Source organism: Heloderma suspectum, chromosome 14, assembly GCF_057233095.1.
Source record: "Heloderma suspectum isolate Gila_16-S chromosome 14, 16-S_ref, whole genome shotgun sequence".
Classification (NCBI taxonomy): Eukaryota; Metazoa; Chordata; class Lepidosauria; order Squamata; family Helodermatidae; genus Heloderma; species Heloderma suspectum.
In genome coordinates, this window is record NC_139471.1 from 761970 (window position 1) to 785002 (window position 23033).

At 55.6% G+C, this 23033-nt stretch overlaps 2 protein-coding genes across 7 annotated transcripts in view; one reads left to right on the forward strand and one right to left on the reverse strand.

The window, feature by feature from the left end:
* DBH (dopamine beta-hydroxylase) overlaps positions 1-16017 on the forward strand; it is a 45964-nt gene extending 29947 nt beyond the window's left edge. The window contains exon 13 of the mRNA XM_084820902.1: positions 14896-16017. Within this exon, the coding sequence (XP_084677028.1) occupies positions 14896-15393 (498 nt within the window). The 3' untranslated portion in view covers positions 15394-16017. The remainder of the gene's footprint in view (positions 1-14895) is intronic.
* Positions 1-23033, reverse strand: part of SARDH (sarcosine dehydrogenase) — a 102537-nt gene that overhangs the window by 44119 nt on the left and 35385 nt on the right. For 3 of the 6 annotated variants that reach the window (XR_014785878.1, XR_014785879.1, XR_014785880.1), the window contains exons 14-21: positions 22880-23018; positions 21931-22044; positions 18224-18371; positions 16117-16210; positions 11332-11494; positions 8056-8224; positions 7028-7163; positions 4348-5005 (exon numbers count right to left, since the gene is read on the reverse strand). Coding sequence is in view for 3 of the 6 variants with exons in the window: in XM_084820899.1 (XP_084677025.1) it covers positions 4880-5005; positions 7028-7163; positions 8056-8224; positions 11332-11494; positions 16117-16210; positions 18224-18371; positions 21931-22044; positions 22880-23018 (1089 nt within the window). In the remaining 3 variants the exon portion in view is untranslated. Of the gene's footprint in view, positions 1-1383; positions 5006-7027; positions 7164-8055; positions 8225-11331; positions 11495-16116; positions 16211-18223; positions 18372-21930; positions 22045-22879; positions 23019-23033 lie in introns of those variants that run through there. The other 3 variants (XM_084820899.1, XM_084820900.1, XM_084820901.1) reach the window with 1 other exon arrangement.

A 23033-nucleotide genomic window follows, 5' to 3' on the forward strand; every position in this document is an offset into this window, starting at 1 on the left:
GGAAACAAACAGGGCTCATTGGTTATGTGTTTTGCTGATGCTTGTTTTGTAACAAACGAGTTCGGCAGCGGAACAGGCACTGCCTCTGGAGGGGGTGGCTTTTCTCCTTCGCTGGAGGGATTTCAGCAGAGACTGGGCCGCTGTCTGGCAGGGATGCCGTAGTTGCACCCTGCAGTGCAGAGCCTGCTGTAATCTGGGGGTGGACTGGATGACCTCCTCGGTCCCTTCCAACCCTATGACTTTTTTAGTCTGCAGCATTCCTTGGTGACACTGAACTCCCAAACTCCAGAGAATCTCTTCCTGTTTTCATGTAGATGTTAAGCAACATGGGGCATAGAACTCTAGGCCAAAGTGCTGATCAGTGGTCTCCTAGCACCACCTTCCGGGACCGCCCCGCCGGGAGAGACTGGAACCACTGCAAAGCCATGCCACCCAGCCCCAGCCCAGCCGCCTCCCCAAGCTCCATAATCCACAGCATCTCTGGATGTCTCAGCATCACAGGGCTTGCCAGCTGGGCTGTAGAATCTTAAAAACCTCCTCGGGTTTTTAGTTTCCTCGTGTGAGCGCCAGTGCATGGATTAAAAATAAGTGGCACTCCCTAGTACTGAGTTAATATGTTAGTATATATGGTCGACTGCACGGGAAATAGGGGCCCTTGTCCTACCAGCCTCGTTTATTATTTCGTTCCCTAAATGCAAGCGGCGCTGACGGCGGCAGTACCGCGACTAGCAGCGGTCGCTCGCGGCGCGGCTCTCGCCTGCGCCCCGCGACTTGGGGCTGCGCTGCAGAAAGCGCGTCGGCGGCAGCTGCCCTGCGGGCGGCCGCCGTTGCCGCCGCGCCCCGCCGCCGGGCCCGCCGGTCTCCCCAGGCCCGGCGCGCGCTGCGTGCGCCCGGAAGGCGCCGCCGGGCCCAGGCGCCGTGCTCGCGCCGGGCTGAGCGGACTCGTCCCTCGGGCGCGGCGCCGGCGTGGCCCTCCCCGCGCCCTCCCGACTGTCCGCCTTCCCTCCGCAGGGCGAATGGGAGAAGCAGCCGCTGCCGAGGATCGCGGAGGCGCTGCCGGGGCCGGGCCCGGGCTGCCGGCGCCCCCCGGGCCGCCCCGCCGCGCCCCCCGCCGCGCTCCAGCTGGACGAGGCGGCGGCAGCCTAAGGGCCGGGCCGGCGGGCCGCTCTCGCCGCGGCCGCTTCGGCGCCTCGCCCGCAGCGCCCCTCGCCCGCGCCCGCCGCGCCGCGCGGGGCTTCGGCGACGCACCCGCGACGGCCAAGCTGAGGCCGGACCTGAGCGGCGCCCGCAGCCCGCGGAAGGGGCCCAACGCGCGGCTCGAGGAGCGCCCTGCATTCGGCGAGCCCGGGGCGGGCGCAGCAGCAGCGTCCCCGGGCAGGCCTGGCGTGCGGGCGTCCCCGCCGGGCGCCGGCTCGCCTCCTCCCGGGCTCCGCCGGCTCGCCGGAAAGGGGGGCAGGAGCACCAGCTGGTGGGGGCGGTGGCGAGGCGGCGGAGCCGAGGGGGGCGGGGGGCCGCTGCGCGGGGCTTGCCGAGGGCCCCCCGGCCGGCGCCACTCCCGGGCTGCGGCGCCCCGGCGGCTCCCGCTGCTGCGGCAGGAGGGGCGTCGCCCCGCGTCGCCTGTGCCCCAGACGGCGCCGGCGGAGCCTGGGGGTGCCCGCGCCAGCGGGGCGGGGAATCCGCGCCGGGTTTCAGCCAGATCCAGCCGGGACTCCAAAGCAGCGGTCCAAGGCGCCGAGCGCCTCTCGCGTCGTGACTGGGTGGCCGAGGCCCGGGGCGGATCCACCGTCCCGCCGGCGCTGGCATCCCAGCCTCCTCGGGGTGGCCCGCGCCCCCTCCCGCCGAGAGTTCCCTGCCTGCCTTTCTCAAACGCGCGTTACTGGTGCCAGGGCTCGCCTGCCGGTCTCGCGCCCGAGGGTTGGCCTCCTCCTCAGGCCTTTCTGTGAACACCGATGGCAAAATAAAGCCGCGTCGTTGCTTCGTTATCTTTCTGTCAGTGACCTAATTTCCCCGGTTTGTTTGCAACTCATTGTAACAGTACTTATGAATCACGTAAAGAAATTTACTAAGCGATCCGCAGAGGCCAAGATTGGTTTCCTGCTGGCGAACGCATCTTTTCAGAAGGTGCCCAAACCCCCCAAAGGTGGGCGCCTGCCGGATTCGCAGAGGGAGGGAGTTCCAGAGGGCGGAGGCGATGGCGCTAGGGGGCCACTTGTGCCACGCTGCTGCAAAATACCCCCGTTTAGAGTCTTGCTGGACGCGAGGCCACACGTGCAGGTTCGCGTGTGAGGGCAAGGGCGGCACGAAGCCACCCCTTCCCCAGGCTCCATGCAGCGGTGTGGCGGCCCCAGGGCTCACCGGGCCAGGGCACCAGGTCTTCTTTTACTAGCAGGGTCGCTGACGTCATCTGCCTCCCCCCAGCCTCCCCAGCTCCCTCTGAGCTGAGCTGCAGTCCTCACAGGCACTGGGCGGGGATGGATGTTCCCAACAAGTATTTATCATTCCCTGTGGCAACAGGAAGTGTTTGGGGTGTCTTGGTCTTGACAGGGCAATTCAGACCCATTCGCTTTACCAAAGTCCTGAGCCTGGTGGAGATGAAAACTCCTAGAACTGGTTTGTTGATGTGGATCAATCCAGCTGCGTGCATTTGGGGGGTGCCCTTGGGGGGCGTGGCTATGGGACTGTCTTTGCTGCTAACCTGCGCCTCCACGCACACCCCCTCTCCTGCTTTTGCTGGACTCTTGCTGCCCCCCCCCAGCTGCTGACCAAAGAGAACACAAAGGTGTTCAGCAGCTCTGGCTTCTCCTCGCCTGCCTGGCTGCAGCAGTCTCTACTGGGGCAAGCTGGCACCATCTAAGACGCCTTGTCCGCAACATCTCCACCGCGGGTAAACCGCCCAAGCTGCTTTGTGCTGCTTGAACTGCAGCCATGAAGATGAGGGGGTCTTGTGAACACACCTCTCTGCAGCTGTCGCCACCATTCTTTGACCGTCAGGAGGCTCCGATGCCATTCAGGGGAGGGGCGCAGCTGCGGAAGGCGCGACCGTGCCACTCCTTCCCATGCCAAGCATTTGTCATGGAGGAGTAAACTGCGGAGAGTGTTCTCTGGAGACCCAAAGGCGATGTTTTCCAGCGTTCGGGTCAAGCCCTCAGGTCTAATCGGCAGCTGAATCGGTTTAATTTCCATTGATTCATCAGAGGGGTCAAACAGAGGCTTGAGTAATATGCATATGCATTTAACATGCAAATACATAAATCCAAATCATGGAGGGAGAGCAAGGGACATTTAGGAAGTACTGAGGAGCTGAAGAAGGCTTGTGAGAGGCCAAGAGGAACATTTCCACACTGAAGCAACTGAGGCAATGCTCCTCCCTAAACAGCTGGAGGCGGACTTAACAGGGAGGTTCCATATTCCACTAGATCAGGGGTGTTGAACCTTTTTCATTCCAAGGGCCAAAGGGGGGGAAAGGGTGAGCGGGGTCAAAGGCAAAGAGGGCAGAGCCAAAATGCCAGCACATCTTAGCTTCAACCACTTCCTGCCAGTAACTCAACCCTAGAAGAGGCATTTCAACATTTCAGAAGGGGGCGGGGGGAGAAACTGCACCAAAGCCAGAAACCACCAAAAGATTGGTGGCTGGGGGAAAGGGGGCATGGCCTGGGGAAGAGTCGTGGCCTCCCAGGAAACCCCTTTTCCAGAATGGCTCCCACCTTCCAGAACGATACAGAAGGGGCTGTGGTTCAGTGGTAAGAGCACCATAAACAGGTGTGCTGCTGATGGGGCTTTTAATGGGCTGGGAGCTGTTTATTTCTTTCTTTTTTGCTGTTTTTAATTGAATATTTGCTTTTATGCTTTAGTTAAGATGTTATTTCTAATCTTTTATTGTTAGCTGCCTTGAGCATCACTTTTGGGTGGAAAGGTGGGTTCTCAATTTCCTGCCTGAAACCCTGGAGGAAGCTGCTGCCAGTCAGCTCCCATGGGAGGGGGGTGAAAAGCGCTCAGGGCGGGAGGGGCCTCTTGGAAAGCCACTGTTTTTATTTGGTTTGAGGTGAGAGTGCCCCACAACAGGGCAGACTCTCTCCCTTTTTGTGATGGCCCTTTAGGGAGGGACTGTAGCTCAGTGGTAGAGCCCCTGCTTTGCATGCAGAAAGTCCCAGGTTCGATTCCTGGCAGCATCTCCAGGTAGGGCTGGAGAAAGTCCTGCCTGAAATTCCAGAGAGCTGCTGCTGCCCGTCTGTGTCAATAGTGAGCTAGATGGACCGAGGTGGGTCTGACTCAGTCTAAGGCAGCTTCCCAAGTTCTCCCCACAGCGCGCGCGCGCACACACACACACACACACACACACACACCTACCTGCCTGCCTGCTCCTGCTGGAGATGTTGTGATCCAGCATAAATTGCGTCATTTGCATCACAAGTGCTGGTTTTATTTATATGCAGAATTCGGCAGTTAATGTACTGAGGCTTTTTGTAATAATGGTCGAAGGAGGCAGAATGCCAAAGGGGCGTGGCGTGTGTGTAGGGTGGACTCTGCCAGCGGGTGGCCATTTATGCCAGGTGGCCAGGAGAGGCAGCCAGTGTGCCCTACAGCAACCCAGCGAGGCCTCCAAGTTTAGGCTCATATTGGATGATGGAGACAAGCATAACCATCAAGCCTGGCTTGGGGGATTCTGCAGAAGCTTCTCTCTGGGCCTTGCTGGAGATAGAATGCTGGGTGAGAGGGGCCCCCATGGCCTGATCCAGCCTCAGAGCTCTTCTCACGACAAGGTGCTGTGGGAATGGCTGAATCATTGGCGTGTGCACTCGTCCTTCCCCGGCATTCTTCCCCTCTCCCTCTTTTAGCGGATCTCCGTCCTGCCAGAGGTCCTGCTCTTTGTCTGCCAAGATCAGTAGACCCCTTTCACTCTCTTGTTCTCTGGATCAAAGGGCGACTTCGTGTGGGCTTTGGCTGGGTAGGAAACCCCCATCCTCTCCAACTTGTATTCGCCGCTTTTCACAAACTCGAGGGAGACCTGAAGAGGAGACAAGGCGGAAAAGGTTTCCATCGACTGGCTCTCATGTGTTTAGTTATTAGGGGTTGGATCCAGATGTACTTCTGTACTTGAGTTCTACCCAACCACAAATTTGGCTCACTCTTTAAGGAAGCTCTCTGGGCCTCAAGGTAATTGCTGCAACTTGTGGCAGAGAGTGCCACAAGATCATAAACGTCGGGTGGCTGGGGAGCTCCGGTTGCCAGTCTGGGACCCTCCACAAACCAGCTCTACCTGGAGTTCTAGCGTTAGGAGGGGAAACTTCCCCCTTCTCCGCAACTTTCACCATGGCATTACGCTCGGTCTTGTCCTCCCTTCCTCATGGGCTTCCTTCCTAAGCTGAGCCATTCTCCCTCCTAAGAGGGAGGGAGCTCTCTGAACCCCTCGCCCATTTTGGTCGCCCTTTTCGTACTTTGCCCAGTGCACTGGCATCCTGATTGAGGTGACCAAACTGTACACCGGGGGGGTGAAACTGGAGGCCCAAATCTGTCCTGCCTGGAGGCCAAATCCAGCCCCCCCGGCCTCTCCAAATGGCCACGCCCCCTCCTCCAAGCACTGATCGTTTGGTGGTTTCCCGGGTTTTGTGCCGTTTTCTCCCCCCATTCTAAAGGCTCGACAGGCCTCTCCTAAGACTCAGCTACTGGCAGGAAGGGCTGTAAGCCAAAAGAGGCTGGCCTGTTTGGCCCCGCCCTGTTTGCCTTCGGCCATGCCCCCCACTGGAACGCAGCCCCCGGGAGCTTCTCCAGAAGGGAATTTGGCCCTGGGGCTGAAAGAGGTTCCCTACCTCTGCTGTACACAGCATTTCAAACATGACCGCACCATCGCCGCGCCCATCAGCCCAAAGACACTGGCTCTTTCCTGATCAGTGTGCTTTCCCACCATTGGCCTCTGCTATGGCCTCCTCTTCTGGCTTCTGTTTGTGAACAGCCCCATCTCCATAGTCAAGCCCCCCCACCCTGCAAGCTCCCCGTGCCAAATATTCCTCCTCGTTCTCCCACAGCTGCAATTAGCATGCAAATCAGGCCGGGGTTACCATGCTGAGCTGGGAAGAGCCAGCCCACACACGAAACAGCCGCTTAATGAATGATGCTTTTCTGCAGGGCGTGCTGGAGCTCATGCCGCTAGATGGGGGAGTGCCACAGTGGCTTGGCAGGACCAGAGCTGGTTTGGAAGAGAGGGGCCCTGCGTGGGGCTGCTCTCAATGGCTTTACTGGGGGTTAGCCCTGCCCCAGCAGAGGCATGCGGTGTTTGGAGGCAGAGTCCCCACCCCCCCTCGGCAAATAACAGTGCTCCTGTAATTCCCTGGGAATTTTTATGTGGAGATCAGAAAATCAGAGGAAAAAGCTTGCTGGCTAATCACTTGGGGTTGGGGACACTCATGCACACTCCTCAGCCACCTCACAAGTAAGGTAAGCACAAAAACCCCAAACCCAACCCACAAGCATTTCTCTGAAATTTCTCCTCCTCTGAATTTCTTTTTGAAAGCAATTTCTTTTTGATTAAATTGATGAGAATGGTCGAAAAAAAATGTGAGATAAATTTTCATCACAGCACTACCCCAAAATACTTTGCATGATGACAGGGAATAATTGACTGCTGCTGGGAAAATCCGTTTCCCCCCAGCTCAGAGGGCACAGGGAAGTCTGAGGGGGTGGCAGGTGACATCAGTTTCCCGCTAAAAAGAAAGTCCTGGTGCACTAACCCTCTGAGTCCTGGTGCCATGACACCACTGAACACATCACAGTTGTGTTCATACATTACATTTTAATGTGTCCCTGAAAACCATTTTATGCCTTGAAAAATGTAGTATTTGCAGCTTCTCTAGGGGTTAACCTTTAGAGCCTGGGCAAAGAAAGGACTTGAGGTTTCTCCTAACCCCTGCACACATTTTAAAGACTATGCTGATATACATTCTGTGTGTGTGTGTGTGCGCGCGCGCGCACATGCGCGCGCATTCCCCAAGAAGAGCCCCCTGTCCCTCGGCATGCTGTTTCCCATACTCACCGGCCCTCCTTCAGGATTGCGGATGTACCCATATGCAACTGTTTTATCGATAGCGTGTCCAAAGTCTGCCCTGCGGATATGCCCCACGACTTGGTTGTTTCTCCAGATGGCCTCCAGGCCAAATAGGGGCACCTTTCTAAAGAACACACAGAAAACAGCTGGGCAGAGGTGGCAGGTGCACTGTCGATCATGGCACAGACTCAGCGAGGTCAGAGTCTGCACCACAAACCAATCTTTCTGCCAATGCAGGAATTGGGTAGAAATAGTGAGGAGTGGAGCCGAACCAAACATTTGCAAATAGACACTTACAAATCTTCCAATTTAACTGTTCAAATTTTGAATGTGATTCCAATTCGCATTTTGAGTGTGAAATCCCGGCCTCAGGATCCAAGTGCTGTTGACATGTCAGGACCATTTTGGCAACTTCAAATATGAGATTTCAATCAGCTCTCAAATATGACTGGAGGGGAAGGCTCCCAATGGCTGCTGGTCCTGATGGCTCTGTGCTACCTCCAGTGTCAAAGGCAGGATGCCTATGTATGCTGGGCAGCATGGGCGGGAGGGTGCTGTGGCACTCATGTCCTGCTTGTGGGCTTCCGATGGGCAGCTGGTTGGCCCCTATGTTAACAAAACGCTGGACTAGATGGACCCTGGGTCTGATCCAGCCCCAGAGCTTTTCTTACATTCTTAACTGCACCTCCGATAACAAATACAGTCAATGCTAAATAGCTTTCAAATATTGTCAGAAATTAAACACCATTGCATGCCAACTTTTAAATAAACTGAATTGCTAAATACCATGATGTGTCAACTATCAAATACTGTCAAATATCGAACCCTGAAATGAAATATTATAAATATACAAATTTTCTGCAAATATCGGGAGAATATTTGACATCAAAATCCGTAGAGGACGCTGAATGGGAGCAAATTAGTTTCAGCATCTAGAGAGGCCTTCTGGGGATTAACGACAACACCAGTCCCATCGGAAAGTCTGAACAACGGTACGCCCACTGCATGCTACTTACTCATCGATGGTGAAGCAGGCCAGCCGGCGGAAGATTCCGGCCGCCTTCCGGGCCTCTGTGGCTTCCCGCCCAAGAAAGGGGATGTCCGATTTGAGTTTGCACGTGAAGGCCAAGCCAGCTTCTAGGGGGCTGTCATCTGAACGAAGGTCCGCATGCCAGTGCCTGTAACCTGAAGTTGTAACTGGAGATGAGCGTTTTGAGTACGTGAAGCTCCTATTTCTGAGGCAGGGATATTAATTTCAGCGACAGCTTTGCTCCCAGATCACCGCTAGTGTAGGGAATAAGGAAGCAGTCAAAGTGCCAGGCCTCAGGCACAGAAAGAAAGGAGGGCACAGAGCTTGCCTGTCCAAGTTTGCAGTCTCTGCCATTTGTGGGACAAAAGTGTGACAACAAATGTAGCCCCAGTTCTGGCCCGATTTTGATTTTCCTCCCCATTTGTTTGGCTCTTGGGGCATTCTGCATCCCTCAGATGCAGCTGCCCATATTTGGGATCCATCTGTACAGACGGGGTATGTGGCCATTCAGAAGGCGTGGTGTGATCCAAGTGGCAGGTGTTACAACTTTTAGAGGGATGGGATTGTCCCGCATTATCTGGGCAAATGAGTCAGGAATACAAGCGGGATTTTAGAAATGTTAGAGGCTGGAGTCCAAAGTGGAATCACATGGGAACACTGCCCACCCTTGCGGTGCTGGTAAGTGGGCCCAAAGACTATTTTTAATTTCAATCTGCTTTTTGTTTAAAAGGGCAGGCTAATTTCAAATTATGATTGCTTTGTGTGCTGGAGCTTGCGTGAGGAGGGGTGGTCTGAAGCATTTTACTCTGCTGGTCTTTTACTTCTATTATTTTTAGATATCAATGTATTTTCATAATGTTTTTGTAGTGATTGCATATTATTGTGATTGTGCCTTGGAAATGTTATATATTGTGAAAGGCTGCATAGACGTTTTAGAAATAATATTTACTTCATTATTTACTACAAGTTGGATCCAGAGTTAGTCATACATACAGCAGACCCACTGAAATCCATGGAGCAGAAGTTGATCGTGACTAACTGAAGTCCGATTGATTTTAATGGGTCTACGCTAAGGGTGGCTACCTTTGGATCCAACCCAACATTTCTGTATCACCCATCAACAAAATGTTTTCTGGTCAGTTCACAAATACAAGTTAAAACGATGAAGTAAAAAATAGAGCAGAGACATACAGTCTAAAGCAGTTAAAACAGCACAGAATAAAAAAAGCAACAGAAAACAGTTGTGCAAAAGCAAAAAAACCAGGAGAACAAACCAGACTTGAACCTGGACAATAAAAAGGTCTTCAGCTGGTGTCAAAAGGACAACCATGTCTGTGCCAGGCGAGCCTCCCTGGTATGTCGCCACGGAGAAGGCCCTCTCCCAAGTTCTGGTGGAGCTAGTGAGTGGACCTAGGGTGGCCAGGGGTCTTACTTTACAGAGGACCATCCTCTATTTGAAGAGGGGCCCAGTCTAGTCTGGTTTAAAGCCAAAGAACTGAACTGCAGATTATAAAGCAATCCATGTAAGCACCTTGAAAATGCAGTGATTACTCGAAGCCAACATGGATTTGTCAAGAACAAATCCTACCAGACAAATCTGATCTCATTTTTTGATCATGTAACCTCCCTTGTGGACTGTGGGAATGCTGTGGACATCATATACCTCGACTTCAGCAAAGCTTTGGACAAAGTGCCCCATGATATCTTGATGAGCAAACTAGCTCAAAGTGGGCTTGATGAAACAACGATCTGGTGGATCCACAGTTGCTACAGAATTGGACTCAAAGAGTGCTTATCAATTGGACCTTCTCCAACTGGGGAGAGGTAACGAGTGAGGTACCGCAGGGCTCAGTCCTGGGCCCAGTGCTCTTCAACATTTTTATGAAGGACTTGGAGGAGGCGGCGCAGGGAATGCTGATCCAATTTGCAGATGACACAACATTGGGTGGGATAGCTAATACTTTGGAAGACAGAAACAAAATTCAAAGTGATCTGGATAAACTGGAGCGCTGGGCAGAAAACAGCAGAATGATATTTAATCGGGATAAATGCCAAGTTCTGCACCTCGGAAAAAGAAACCAAATGCAGTTATAAGATGGGGGATACGTGGCTCAACAACGCTACAAGCGAGAAGGATCTTGGAATTGTTGTCGATCATAAGCTGAATATGAGCCAACAATGTGATGTGGCTGCAAAAAAGGCAAATGCTCTTTTGGGCTGCATTAATAGAAGCATAGCTTCCAAATCCCGGGAAGTACTAGTTCCCCTCTACTCAGCACTGGTTAGGCCTCATCTGGAGTCCTGTGTCCAGTTCTGGGCGCCACACTTTAAGAAGGATGCAGACAAACTGGAGAGGGTTCAGAGGAGGGCAACGAAGACGATTAGGGGACTGGAAACAAAGCCCTATGAAAAGAGACTGAAAGAACTGGGCATGTTTAGCCTTGAGAAGACTGAGGGGAGATATGATAGTGCTCTTCAAGTACTTGAAAGGTTGTCACAGAGGGGAAGGGCAGGATCTCTTCTCTATCAGCCCAGAGTGCAGGACACGGAATAATGGGCTCAAGTGACAGGAAGCCAGATTCTGGCTGAACGTCAGGAAAAGCTTCCTGACGGTTAGAGAAATATGACAATGGAACCAATGACCTAGGGAGGTGGTGGGCTCTCCCACACTGGAGGGGTTCAAGACGAGGCTGGACAGCCATCTGTCAGGGATGCTCTGACTTGGATTCCTGCATTGAGCAGGGGGTTGGACTCAATGGCCTTGTAGGCCCCTTCCAACCCTACTACTCTATGATTCTATGGTTCTAACTATGAAGAGGGGGAGCAGGCCGGGGCCCTGAAGTGGCACCTGGATGGCAGGCACGTATGGGGTCACCTGGCCCCAGTCTTCCCTGCTTGGGTGAGATGTATTTCCATTTAAATTATAGTTGTTCTCTCTAGACTTGCTCCTCTGTATATACATTTGCGCATGCAAATGTTTCGCTCATTGGTGTTCTCTTTTTTGGCAATATACAAAAGTGTCCACCCTCAGTGGACCACATTTGGCCAGGAACCTGCCTTTAATTGGTTTTGTTTTTTTGCCGCTGCGCTCTACTTCCAGTTCAACACAGACTTTCTTTTCTTTTCTGGTTCAGGAAAAAACAAATCAAGGTTTGTTCCAGTTTTTAGTCCAGGTTCAAGTTCGGTTTGTTTCCCTGGACAATATACACAACGCTGGCCGACTGTCTCCTTCGCAAGGAGACGTCAGTCCTTCCCAACGCACCTTTTTCGATGCTGAGTGAGTCGATGGCCCGGTAGCCGGCATTGGCGATGCCGTGCCTGGCCCCTACCTCCATGACCGACCGGTAGACCCTCACGCAATGCTCTTTGGGCACGTGAAGCTCCCAGCCCATCTCTCCCACAAATGACAGCCTCATGGCACGGACCTGGCAGGCAAACCGTGAGAGCAGGGAAGAATCTGATTAGGAGGGAGCGCCAACATGAACTTCCCCTCCCAGACCCACACTCCTTCCCTTCCCTGGTCAACTGCTGATCAAGGAGAGCAGCAGCAAGAGGAGAGTCAACAGGAAGATGTGTGCTTTCCACCTCCCTTTGCCTCTCCCACCACCCTCTGCTCTACCCATGTGCACGCAGGGTGCTCTCTTCGTCGGAGCTCTTTGAAGGGCTCTTGCGACTGCAGGAGCCTTTGGAAGAACGGCCACTCACGGAGGACCCTGCACTGCTTCCTGCAGCTGGTGATGTTGTGCAGAATAGCTGCTGTGCAAGGCAGAGGAGTCCTTCCAAGAGCAGGAGCCCTGGGAAGCAAACCAGAGTCCCCTGCACCAATCACGCTTTTGGAGAGAGGGAAGGGGAAAGTGGAGGAAAGCAAATCTTTTCTTTGACTGGCAAGTGGCTGGGCTGGAGAGAGGGCAGCAGAAAGGGGGAGAGAAGTGTAGCTCAGTGGTAGAGCCCCTGCTTTGCATGCAGAAGGTCCCTAGCTTGATCCCCGGTATTGGCAGGCACAGCTGGAAAACCCCCTGCCTGAAAGCCTGGAGATCCTTTGCTGCCCGTCAGTGCTGCCAGTTCTGGGCCCGATAGACCAAGGGTCCAACTCAGTCAAAGGCAGTTCCCTTTGCTCCTAAGACAGGGGGTGGGAAGGTGTTGGAAGCTTGATCCTTCTTTTTAGGAGTGTTGTCCAGGCCCCTGAAGACCTTCAAGCATTTTAAAATTATATTCGCTTCCCTTGCTCATCCATATTACACAAGTAGGTTCCACCAAAAATAAATATGGTGAAATTTACTCAGCTAATGAGGTTTGTGAAAGGGCAGAGAACGTAGTCTACAAGTGCAGACTTTTTTCTAGGAAAGAGAATCTTCATCTGAGCTTAAATCACAAGCATATTTAATATGCTGTAATCATAGTATGCCACTGGAGATGTGATTGCTACATACTCTATTCTCAAGGTGGAAAATAAAAAGAAATGGATGTAACAAACACATTGGCAGGAAACTCTCCTATCTAAGTTCCTCAAACACTCCAATGAGGCCTACGCCTCAAGAAGGGTTTTCGTCCACGGATTCATTTTCTCTCTGGCATTCCCGGTGCCCATCTGGGGCTAGCTTTGGCCATGCCCTTCTGTGAGCAGGGGCCAGTGCTGGAGATGTGGGAGGGTGCGTTTCCAGAGGGCTCGTGCTGATACACAGGGCACGCAGTAGGCGACTGCGGTCCGTCCTGCCTCTTTCGTTGCTCCTCCAGCCGTGTGGCTTCCCCTGAACTGTAAAAGAGCAGATGCCCTTCACAGCCTCTGTGTCCCACTGGGCCTCTGCAGCACAACGACATGCTGACAATTGCACTGGCACGCTGCCGGTCTGCAGCGCACATCTGCTGCGTGACGACCCCTCCTCTGTGAGCGCTCGGGGCGGGGTGGAGCCGCCACCTCGGCTCATTCTGCACCTCCTCCGGAGAGCGCCATTTAACATGGCACCGCACATTAATCTAGATGAGCCAGATGAAATAGTCATGGCTCAAATGCGGGAAGAAGAGGGATCTAAATCCATTTCTTAAGAGCAGGGCACGCAGCGGGACGTGGCGGGGAGTGTCAGTTCCCAGCTTTACTTGGGCATGTGCGGCGTCCCTCAGCTGACACTTCACACAGAAAGCAGGCGGATTTTGGAAAGGCCCCCTCCAAATCTCTTTGAGCGCCCCCACATAGCCTCCCGCCTTCAGCAGCTTTCTTGCTTACTCCAAAAAATCAATGAGAGAAATGTGTCGCTTTTCCTTCAGTATGCTACCTGGTCCGTGGAAAGTGGCAGGCAGGGGCCTTGGCCACACCAGGCTCCAGGCCTCGACCCCTGAGGTCAGTTGCTGGGCCTGGAGTGAAGCTGGCAGAATCCATGGCTCTGCTGAGCTGGAAAAGGCAGCAGAAAGCCCTCCTCATGGCTTCAGGCGGCCAAGGGGCCCGCTGCACATCTGTCGTTCCCTCCTTGGCCAGAATGGGGGAGGGCCAGCAGGAGGGGAGGGGGCCCAGCCTAAAGAGCAGGGGGGAGCAGGGAAACCCCGGAACGACAAGGGCTTTTGTGAGCCTCAAACACCTGCCACGTACTGGAGCACAGTCAGTAGCTAAGGACGCTCAGGAAGGCGGATGGGAACGGATGTGCAGTTTCAGTCTGAAGGGTTTGGTGTCTGGAAGCGTGGAGGGGGATGCAGCCTGTGGCGTCACATTGTGGGGTGCTGTGCCCTGGCTCCCGGGAAGCGGGACCAGGTGCCCCTCCGCCCTCCTGCTCCCCTGTAATTGTGGCATCCACATGTTGGTGGGGGAGCCTAGGCTTCCCACACAGAAAAAGGCAGCCTCAGTCCAGCACAAAGGACCTCAGCAGAGCCTCTGCCAGTAACCCAGGAGAGCAGCTGCAAGGCAGAGCGGGCAGTCCGGGATGGGCAGAGCAGCAGTGCCCGCGCTGGGTTTCGGGAGGCCCTCCACGGGCCCCTTCTCTCAAGGCGCTCCTGCCCCGTTTGCTCCATTTTCCCTGCTGGCTTGCTGGGCAGGCAGAGAGCCAGGGAGCCAAGGGGCTGTGGCATGTCCTGCTCCTCCTTTTCACCACCGCCGTTGCCTGGGCAGGGGAACAAGAGGGCTGCACAGGGGGAAGAGGAGGAGCGACGCCAGGGGGCCCTGGTCAGGGGGCCTCGGCTGGGGTATGGGCCCTGGGCAGCTGCCCAACCATGCCGACCCTCGAAACCACCCCTGCAGAGCAGCCTCATTTGCCCAGGTCACCCAAAGGCACCACTCCATCTTAGGCGGCCAGGCTGCCTGGCCCCTGTGCCAGGTGAGGTCCATCTCCGGAGCACTCTCCAGCCTTAAGGGATGTGGCAAAATGCCTGCCATCCCTCCCTCGATTGTGGCAACTTCCCACAGGGGCCTGTTTTCCCACTCCCTGCCCTGCAAATCTGTGTGCACTGTCAACCTTCTGTGCGCTGCTGCGCCACCACTGGCACCATGACAGCTCCCAGTGCGCACTTCCATTGTCAGGGAGCCCAGAAATAAACCCACAGTACCTTTTCTATTTTCTGCTCCATTGTTGCTGGGGCAATCGCTCCTCGAGGGAGGGCATTCTACTCCCATCACTCTCATCTTGGCTGTGTCTTCGGAGAATTGCTTTGGGGCCAGGGAGCTTAGCACGTGCCCCACTTGTATCTCTCCAGCCCACTGACTATTATGGCCTGCCCTCACTAGGGCTGCCCGCTCTCCCCTCTAACAGCTTGGTGGTAGGCAGAAATTCAACAGGTGCAGCTCTACCTATGGTGGGATCTCTAGGCTGACAAAAAAACCTCTGCCCCCCCTTTCTGTTTGCAGGATGCACCGGTGTGGCCAAAGACTTTTCAGGGGGTCTCTGACACTCTGAAGCATGCATGTCGCATCCACAAAAGTTGCTACGGGCCTAGAAAATCCCGCAGAAACATCCAGTTATTGCTGGAATTCACTGTCCTCTCCACCTCCAGAAAATCTTTAATCCCAAAAGCAGCGGTGGGGAACATGAAGGTCCTCCAGATGCCACTGGACTGCAAATTCCATCGTCTCTCACCATTGACCACGCTGATCGGGGCTGATGGGAGTTGCAGTCCAATGGTGCATGGATGCCACATGTTCACCAATCCTGCTCTCCAGGACAGCCACGATCAAGAAGGGAGCGTCAGATGGTGTTGGACAGTGAGAGAATGCCGTTACTTGGGAGAGAAACATGCACTCATACAAAGAAAAGCGAAAGAGCCCCCCCACCCCCGGATCTTTTGCACTGACTGCCTTCGCTGTGCGAGAATTCCCTTCCCAGACTCTGTGGACCAGTTCCATTAAGCCTCCAGGAAGAAGCCCTTTCTGCACACTCACATGCCTCGTCCAAGCACCCCCAGCCCTGCCAAATGACACACGCGGATGTCTCGCTAATTTCTTGGGCCTGTGTCCAGGGGTTTGCATACTGGACAGCTGAGGTCATGGTTGACCCCTCGGTGGTTCATCTGAGGTTCTTTATCTGCTGAGGCTCCTCTGACAAGGCCCGAGACTGGTGTGCGTGTTCTCTCCTGCTCTGTCCCACATCTGCTTGGCAACAAAACCGTTTATCTCTCCTGGAAACACAAGTACGAAGGCGAACAGACGGCGTGTTCCTGGACCCGAGGATGAAGCCTGCGCACCTCCTGGCCAGAGCTCCAGCCAACCCCAGAGCCACCACACCGAGCAGTGCCTTGCGAGCAAGGAGCCATTCAGCGGGCTGCCTCTCCTAAGGCCTCTGAACCGCCTCGAGTCCCTTTTTTAAGGAACAGATTTTATGTTCACACTGTCATTTCTTGACGTGCTTACGGCGCAATCTGGGCTGGGGGTTGTGGGACTTTTCTCTGTCTAAACATGCATGGGACTGAACCCTTATTTTATCTGGCCTCTTTTAATCCCCCAAACTTGTCGATTTCCACTATGACTTGAAGAACTGGTGCCAGGGTTTGCCTGCTCTCCTCTCCCCTTCTCACGGCTTTTCCCTCTAGCAGTGGGCCTGTCAGAACCCCGTGCAGCCACACTGACACCTACCGTGCAGCCTGCAGCCTTCACCAGCTTGTGCGTGGAGAACGGGAAGGCCTCGTTGCCGAGATCTGTGTCCAGCACTTCCTGCAGGACGGTGCGGCTGTCGGGAAGGAGAATGGCCCTGATGAGAACTTGGGGACCCAAGGACAACCCCTACACATCCCCACCACAGCCTGGCAGGACCACTTGCCCATAGGAAGGGTGCGGTAAACCAGGGCTGTGGGACCTCAGGATGGCGGGCCAACTCTGGCTCACCTGGGATTCCAGTCTGGCCCACTGGAGTCCTACAGGTGGCCACACCCCTCCGCCGGCCACCAATCACTAGTGGTTTCCTGGCTTTTGCATGTTCCCGCCCCCTTCTAAAAAGTCAAAAGGTGTCTCCTAAAGCTTCGTTACCGGCAGTAACTGCTTTAAGCTAAAACATCGTGTTTATTGCATTTGGGGCCCTGCCCCTTTCCCTGCAGCTCCACCCACCACTGGGATGCAGCCTCCGAGGGCTTCTCCCTAACGGAATTCGGCCCGCGGGTTAAAAGAGGCTCAGCACCCCTGAGTCAGAACACAGCTCGGCGTTTGGGATGGGTTCCCCCCTTTAACGCTGACACCCTCAGCTGCTCCTGCCTCTCTCTTGAAGTCGAGCACTGTAGTTCTTCTAAACATGTCAGAAAGGCTTTCGGATTCTTCCGGAATCAGCCAGCACAGAAAAGTGACAAGTGCTGGAGGTTACCTCTGCAGCCTGTCACCGGCACCCACGAAGGAAGTCCGACAAGCCCGCGAGCATCCCTCGGGAGCAGGCGGGGGAAAGGATGCCGCTCACGCCGCCGCGGGGCAGTACAATGAAAACGACGCCTCCACAAGGCTAATGAAGGCAAGCCCCCCTAGATCTGCCCGGCAGCGCTTCGCCTGCCGTCAAACACTGTGCCGTCAAGGTGCAGCACTGCGGAGACGCAGCCCTCAAGGAAACACAGAGCTTTGGAGCCGTGACATCCCATCGCACCGGATTTGGGCTCTCTGGGGACATCTCTCGAGGTGCATGAATGTGAACGGGGTCATGACAGGGCACACGGGGAGGGCCGTCCTTCGGAGGCTGCTGTCTCCGGGGGCTTTACGACAGGGAGCTGGGATACCTGTGTCCCCCCCCCCCCCCCGGTGATCGGCCGAGAGGGGGAGAAAAGGCCGCTGCTCTGGTGCTGCTATTAGCAGCCACATTTCTGAGCCAAAACTCCTCCTTTCGGGAGCTCCGAAATTCTTTACAAAGGGGCAAGCCCTCCCCCGTGACACCATTTGGTGAGAGCACCCACGACACCCTCTCAATACTCTCAGGTGTGCCCAGAGCCCCCTGGCTGTTTGCCTACTGGAGGGGCTGTTTTGCCCCCTTCCATCCCGTGGCTATTAGGAGGACCAGATGGGATCACAGCCACCTGGGGAACCCCAGAGAGCCACATTCGAACCCGTGGGCCTGAGGTTCAACACCCTTTCAAGCTGCTTTTCACCACATGAAGGGTGCAGCACCAGGCCGCTAGGCAGACAGAGCGTTGCTCCAGAGGCCGAGGAGGTCTGAAACATGGCGTGTGTGGCTGTGCGTAGGGGGAGGGGGGAGGGGGAGAGATGGCCCTGCCCCAGGCTCCCTAAATGGCTCCCCTGCAGCTGCCACAGTCATGGGCGCTTTGAACCCGAGACCATCCTTAAACTAGAGTTATCCAACCCCACCTAGATACATTTCCCCAAACTCACTAAAATCCTTCTAACATCCACAAGCCGTTCACCGGAAGAAGAGTTAAATGTGGCAGCGTTTATTTATGTATTATATTTATATCCCAACTTTTCCCCTTTTGCAAGGAACCCATGTTGGCTCACATGGTCCTCCTTCTCCCCATTTTATCCTCACAACAACCCTGTGAGGTAGGTTAGGCTGACAACCCCAAAGTCAGCCAGAGCGCTTCATGGCTGGGCGGGGACTCGAATCCAGGTCCCCTCTGTCCCAGTTCAATGCTCCACCCGCTCCACCCCGGCTCTCTTTTGGGCCAAATTCACCCACAGCATCCTCGCTTCTTCCTGCATGGACTAAGAACGACCCCCTGCAACCATCCACATCCCCCCCACCTGTTCCTCTCACCTGGAGGGTCCCTGAATGCTGATCATTCCCAGCTCCTCTGATCGGTCAATCAGCCGGCACTGGAGCTTGCTGTCCTGCAGAGCGGTGGCAATGTGGGACCAGTTGTGCTGTGCCACGGCCCCCCCGACAGCGAGGTAGTAGCCGCCCCCTGGGAAAGAAGCCAGGGAATGTTGCAGAGGGGGCCCACCACCCTGTCCGCCAGCGCCTGCATGTCCTGGCAGCCTAGGGAGGGTCCCTCTGGCAGAAAGAGAACCTGCCTTACTAGGGGCTCCCCACAGCATCTCGGGGGTCAGGGTGGAGAGCCTCGGGCCCAGGGCCCAATCCACCTCTCTGAGGTTCCCCGGGAGGCTCCAGCCACGCCCTTCCCCCCAAGTGCCTGTCACTTCGTGGTTCCCCAGCTTTGGTGCATTTCTACCACCACCGCCTCTCCTAAGAGGTTGAAATTAATATTAATATTTATTTTTATTATTACATTTCTACCCCACCCTTTTCCCTCTTGCAAGGAACTCAAGTCAGCTTATACACTCCTCCTCCTCCTCCTTTTATCCTCACAACAACCCTGTGAGGTAGGTGAGGCTGAGAGTGACTGGCCCAAGTCGCCCAGTACGCTTCCCAGCAGAGTGGGGGACTAGAGCCCGGGTCTCCAGAGTCCAGCACTCTAACCCCTGCCCCATACGGGCTCTCACCCTCCCCTACAGACGAGCGACTGGCAGCAGGAGCTTTGCACTGTGATTGGCTGGTATGGGCTGGCTCCACCCTGCCCACCACTGGACTGCAGCCCCCAGGGGCTTCTCCAAGTGGAATTTGGCCCTGGGGCCAAGAGTGGGTTGTGCGAGGCATTGTGCTGCTGGCTGAGGCATTCTGGGAGCTGCAGCCCAACACTGCTGGGGGCCCCAGGTCGAGGAAGGCCGCTTACCTGGAGAGAAATACGATCCAAGCCGCCCGTGTTCTGCAAAGGCGCCCACCCCGCAAATGCTTCCCTAAGGAAGCTCAGGTCGTGCCCCTCGTGCCTGCAAGTCCAGCCGAGGGCAAAGCAGGGTCCTGTTCTACTCTCACGTGACTACGGGTTTACCCCCTGCCCCTCAACAAGATCAGTCGCTCCAAAAGCAGGGAAGCAAAGCGCCAGCCCTTTCTGGCTGGGGCCATCTGAACAAGCCGAGCTGTGCCAGTCAGAATCCTGCCAGCGGTGCTCTGCTCCCGTCGAAGTGCCCGAGCCGTTTCCTCCGTGGGCAGCCGCCTGTTCAATGTGTTACTGCATGGAGCACTGCGGCCAGACTGCCTGCCCAGGAACGGGCACAACTGGCTAACCCCTCAAGCTTGGTCAGGGGACTCGGGGCCACCGAGGCCTCTGGCGACACAGCTGAACCAGGGGCACCCCCAGCGGCAAACCTGCTCTTCCCGGGGGTGGCCACCCTGTCCAGCGGAGGCCGAGCTCCAGTTCTCCACACCAGCGGCAGCGGGGCATTCCACCAGCCCTGCTGGAAGACCACCCCGTGAGCACGCCGCAGCCACCCCAGCAGGCTGTGCGGTGGGAGACGAGAGGGGACTGGGCCATTCCCCCAGCCCCGCCGGGCGATTCCGTCGTTCCCCTCGACCAGCACTAGACTCCGCCCATCGTTGCTCTGATCCAGCTGGACTCGCCTGGCACTTTCAGGCCAGGCCAGGGCGGCCTCCAGCTACAGCACTCGCAACTGCACGAATCCACTCACTGGCTGATTGCCCCGATCCTTTTCTAACGGTCCTCTGCTGTGCCAAATAAAGGCCATGCGAGAGGTCTTGGCTGCCCCTCGGAGCCTGCTGGAACAGAAACATCTGGCGGAACCTCAGTCACCACCTGGCTGGTTTGCACCGGGGCCTCGAAGACAGAGCACCAATCAACTGGGCTGCAGCAGCGGATGGGCAAAGATGGTGGGGCGGGCGAGGAGGCGGCCACGCAGGTGTCTCGCCACAGGCGCTGCACTCGCCCTCCCCCCCGCCAGCAGCGACGCAGGCACCGTCCGGCAATTACAGAGGCTGCTGTCAATACCCAGATGCCCGCTGGCGGCAGGAGCAACAGGAGGGGACGTCGGCGGCGTGCTCACGCTGCCGGTCTGGAAATGGCCCCATTTGTGTACAGGAAGGTGGGCAAGGCCAAGGGTTTGAAGGCAGGGCCCTACAGCCGCTACATGGCGCTGGCTCTTTGGGGCCACACGTAGCCTGGTCAGGTCCAGACTGGGGGAAAGGAGGGCCAGGATTACGCCGTCTTCTGGAGCACCCCCCTCTTCACCACTTGAGCATGGGCAAATGTGCAGAATGCTTACAGCATGTGTGGCGACAAACGCCTGGATTTCAATACAGACCAACACAGCCATCTAGAGTGCCTGGGATTTGGGGACCCTGGCGAGAACCCCCCCTAAACAGACACTGATTTTATCTCCAACCGACTTCCCCTTTCCACGAAAGCCATCTGGCCTGAGCTGGCTAGTCCTCTTCTCATGGAAGGACAAGCCAATTAGGAAACCTCTTCAGAGGGGGTGCTGGAGCTCCCGAGACCGCCACCGAGGAGCAGCCATTGCCAGGAGACTGGGCGGCAGACCAGGACTTGTGGGGGTGGGCTGTGGGCCCATCCCTGCAAGAGGTGTGGATTTCACCTCTGAGATGGAGGCTGAGTGACCACCTAGGCCCCAAGAACATTTGTGTCTCAAGAGGCAAGCCGGAACAACTCCTGTGGGAAGGAGTGCCCATTTGCAAAGGAAGGCTCCCTGTGAGTAAAGGACTCCTCATGAGTAGGGCCCTCCTCATGAGGAGGACTTCTTCCAGAAGCCTCTGATGTGCTGCAGCTGAGTCCTGGGCAAGACTCTGGATGCTCAGGCTTATAAGCCCTCAATTGAGGCCTGCTGCTTGCTGGAGTGACCTTTCTTTCAGCTCCCAGTATCTTGAAACTGTGCTTGTCTTTGGATTGAGTTCTTGTGCTGCTGAGCCCTGGACTCCTGATAAGACGCTGCTTTTGCAGTGCCCCTTTCCCTTGGGCTGGCAATGCCCTGGTTCTGACCTCCTGCTACATGGATTTGCCTTAAGGCAGAGCCTGTCTCAGCCACCGCAGGACAGCACCTTGCTCTCAGGTGCTGCACTCAGTGCTGGATTCTTACCCGAAGGCTACAAATCCATGGCCATTTGCCAATGCTCCTGGGGAATGCCAACTGAACAGAAAACACACGGACTGGGTGTTACTTCTTGCTTTGGGGGAAACTGCAGGCAAACCAAGAGAGAAGTCTGGGTTGATTCTTCCCAGTTCTTTTTTTTTACAGTTGGAAACTTTAGGTGAATAGACAACATTTGCTCGAAGCTCCATCCCTAAACTCCTCCCAAACTGCCAGGGTCTGTCCCAGGCTCTACACCAGCCCCACCCCAGATGCTGCCCATGGGCCAAAAGGTTTCATTTCTGGAACTGGCCACCCAGCTCCTGTCTCTCCTTAGAGCTTCACTTGGGCTGCAGCTCTCTTCAAAGGCACTATTTTGCAGAGGGGTAGGCACCCAGATGTTTTGGACTACAGCTCCCATAATGCCTGGCCACTGGCCCTGCTGGCTGGGGCTTATGGGAGCTGTAGTCCATCTGGAGGGCACCCGGTTGCCTACCTCTGCTGGCCATAATTTCATGACTTTAAAATCAACAGGGATCAGGGAAATGTCTTCCTGCCTGCCTGCCTGCCTGCCTGCCTTCCTTTTACCTTCAAATGCTGGTGCCAGTGCTGAGTCCTGGGTGCTGGGCTCAATCGGGCTGACTGTCAGATCGCTCTCGACTCCCCCATGCTTATTTAGCATGCACGTGTAGGTGGTTGCCCCTGGAGACAGAGGGAGAAGGATCACAATTGATCAGCAGATCATTTGTTAAGAGCAGCGTTTGAGGGCAAAGGGGCGGGGTGGGGGGACGGGATGGGATGCCATTAAGGTTTCTCTCAATTGTCCTGATCGCTAATCTGTCTCCATTTAGCTGAGATAAGAATGAGCTAAAACAAGGTTATGTTAGATGAGGAAGTGCTTGGATGCAGATTTGCTGCTGTGATCACACACACACACACACACACACGTACATGTGGGGTTCTGCCAGGGAGGGAACCTGGAAAGAAACCGTTTTGCAAGTCCCCAGAGTGCCACAGCCGGCTGGGTCCTGCTCTCACACAGAATAAGGCCACTTCACACATTCATTTTTCACTCCCTCAGCCACCAAAGTGGCATCTCTTGCTTGGGGGACCCCAGAAGACAGAGCAAGTTTAGAAGGGGGCCCGGTTTCCAGAGGCTGGCCTCAGGGCCACCCTCACTCAGTGTTCACTTTGGGAAGGGGGCCTGAATGGGATCCACACGCCCCTTTCCTAAAAGCAGGAGCTCAAAGGGCCATCCCCAGAAGGAGGGAGGGGCGTCCCCCTGGTCCCGGAGCACTGCCATCTGGGTGCAAGTAAAAACGGAGGCAGCGGCAGCCTTGAGGGCTTCTTGTGGTCGCCCTCCCCCCCCCCCTCGGGGCAAGAGGCCTTTGTTTTAAGCAGGCCCCTGGTTTGAATGGCGGGAGCCTTCTCTAAGCCTAGCATTTTCTGGGAGGGACGTTCGTGCTCAGGAGAAAGCCCGGCTCAGACTGGCAGCTCTGATCCGGCGCCCCTGGAAATGAGCAGGCGGAGAGAGTACCTGGCGGTTTGCTCACATCCGCCGTAAACAGCCAGTCGGCCGCCTTCCTGGCCTCGGTGCCGACAAGGTAAAACTTGCCAAAGTAAGACATGTCAAACACGGCCAGTGCGTTCCGGCAGGTTAAGCATTCGTTCCTGATCTACAGATTCAAAGA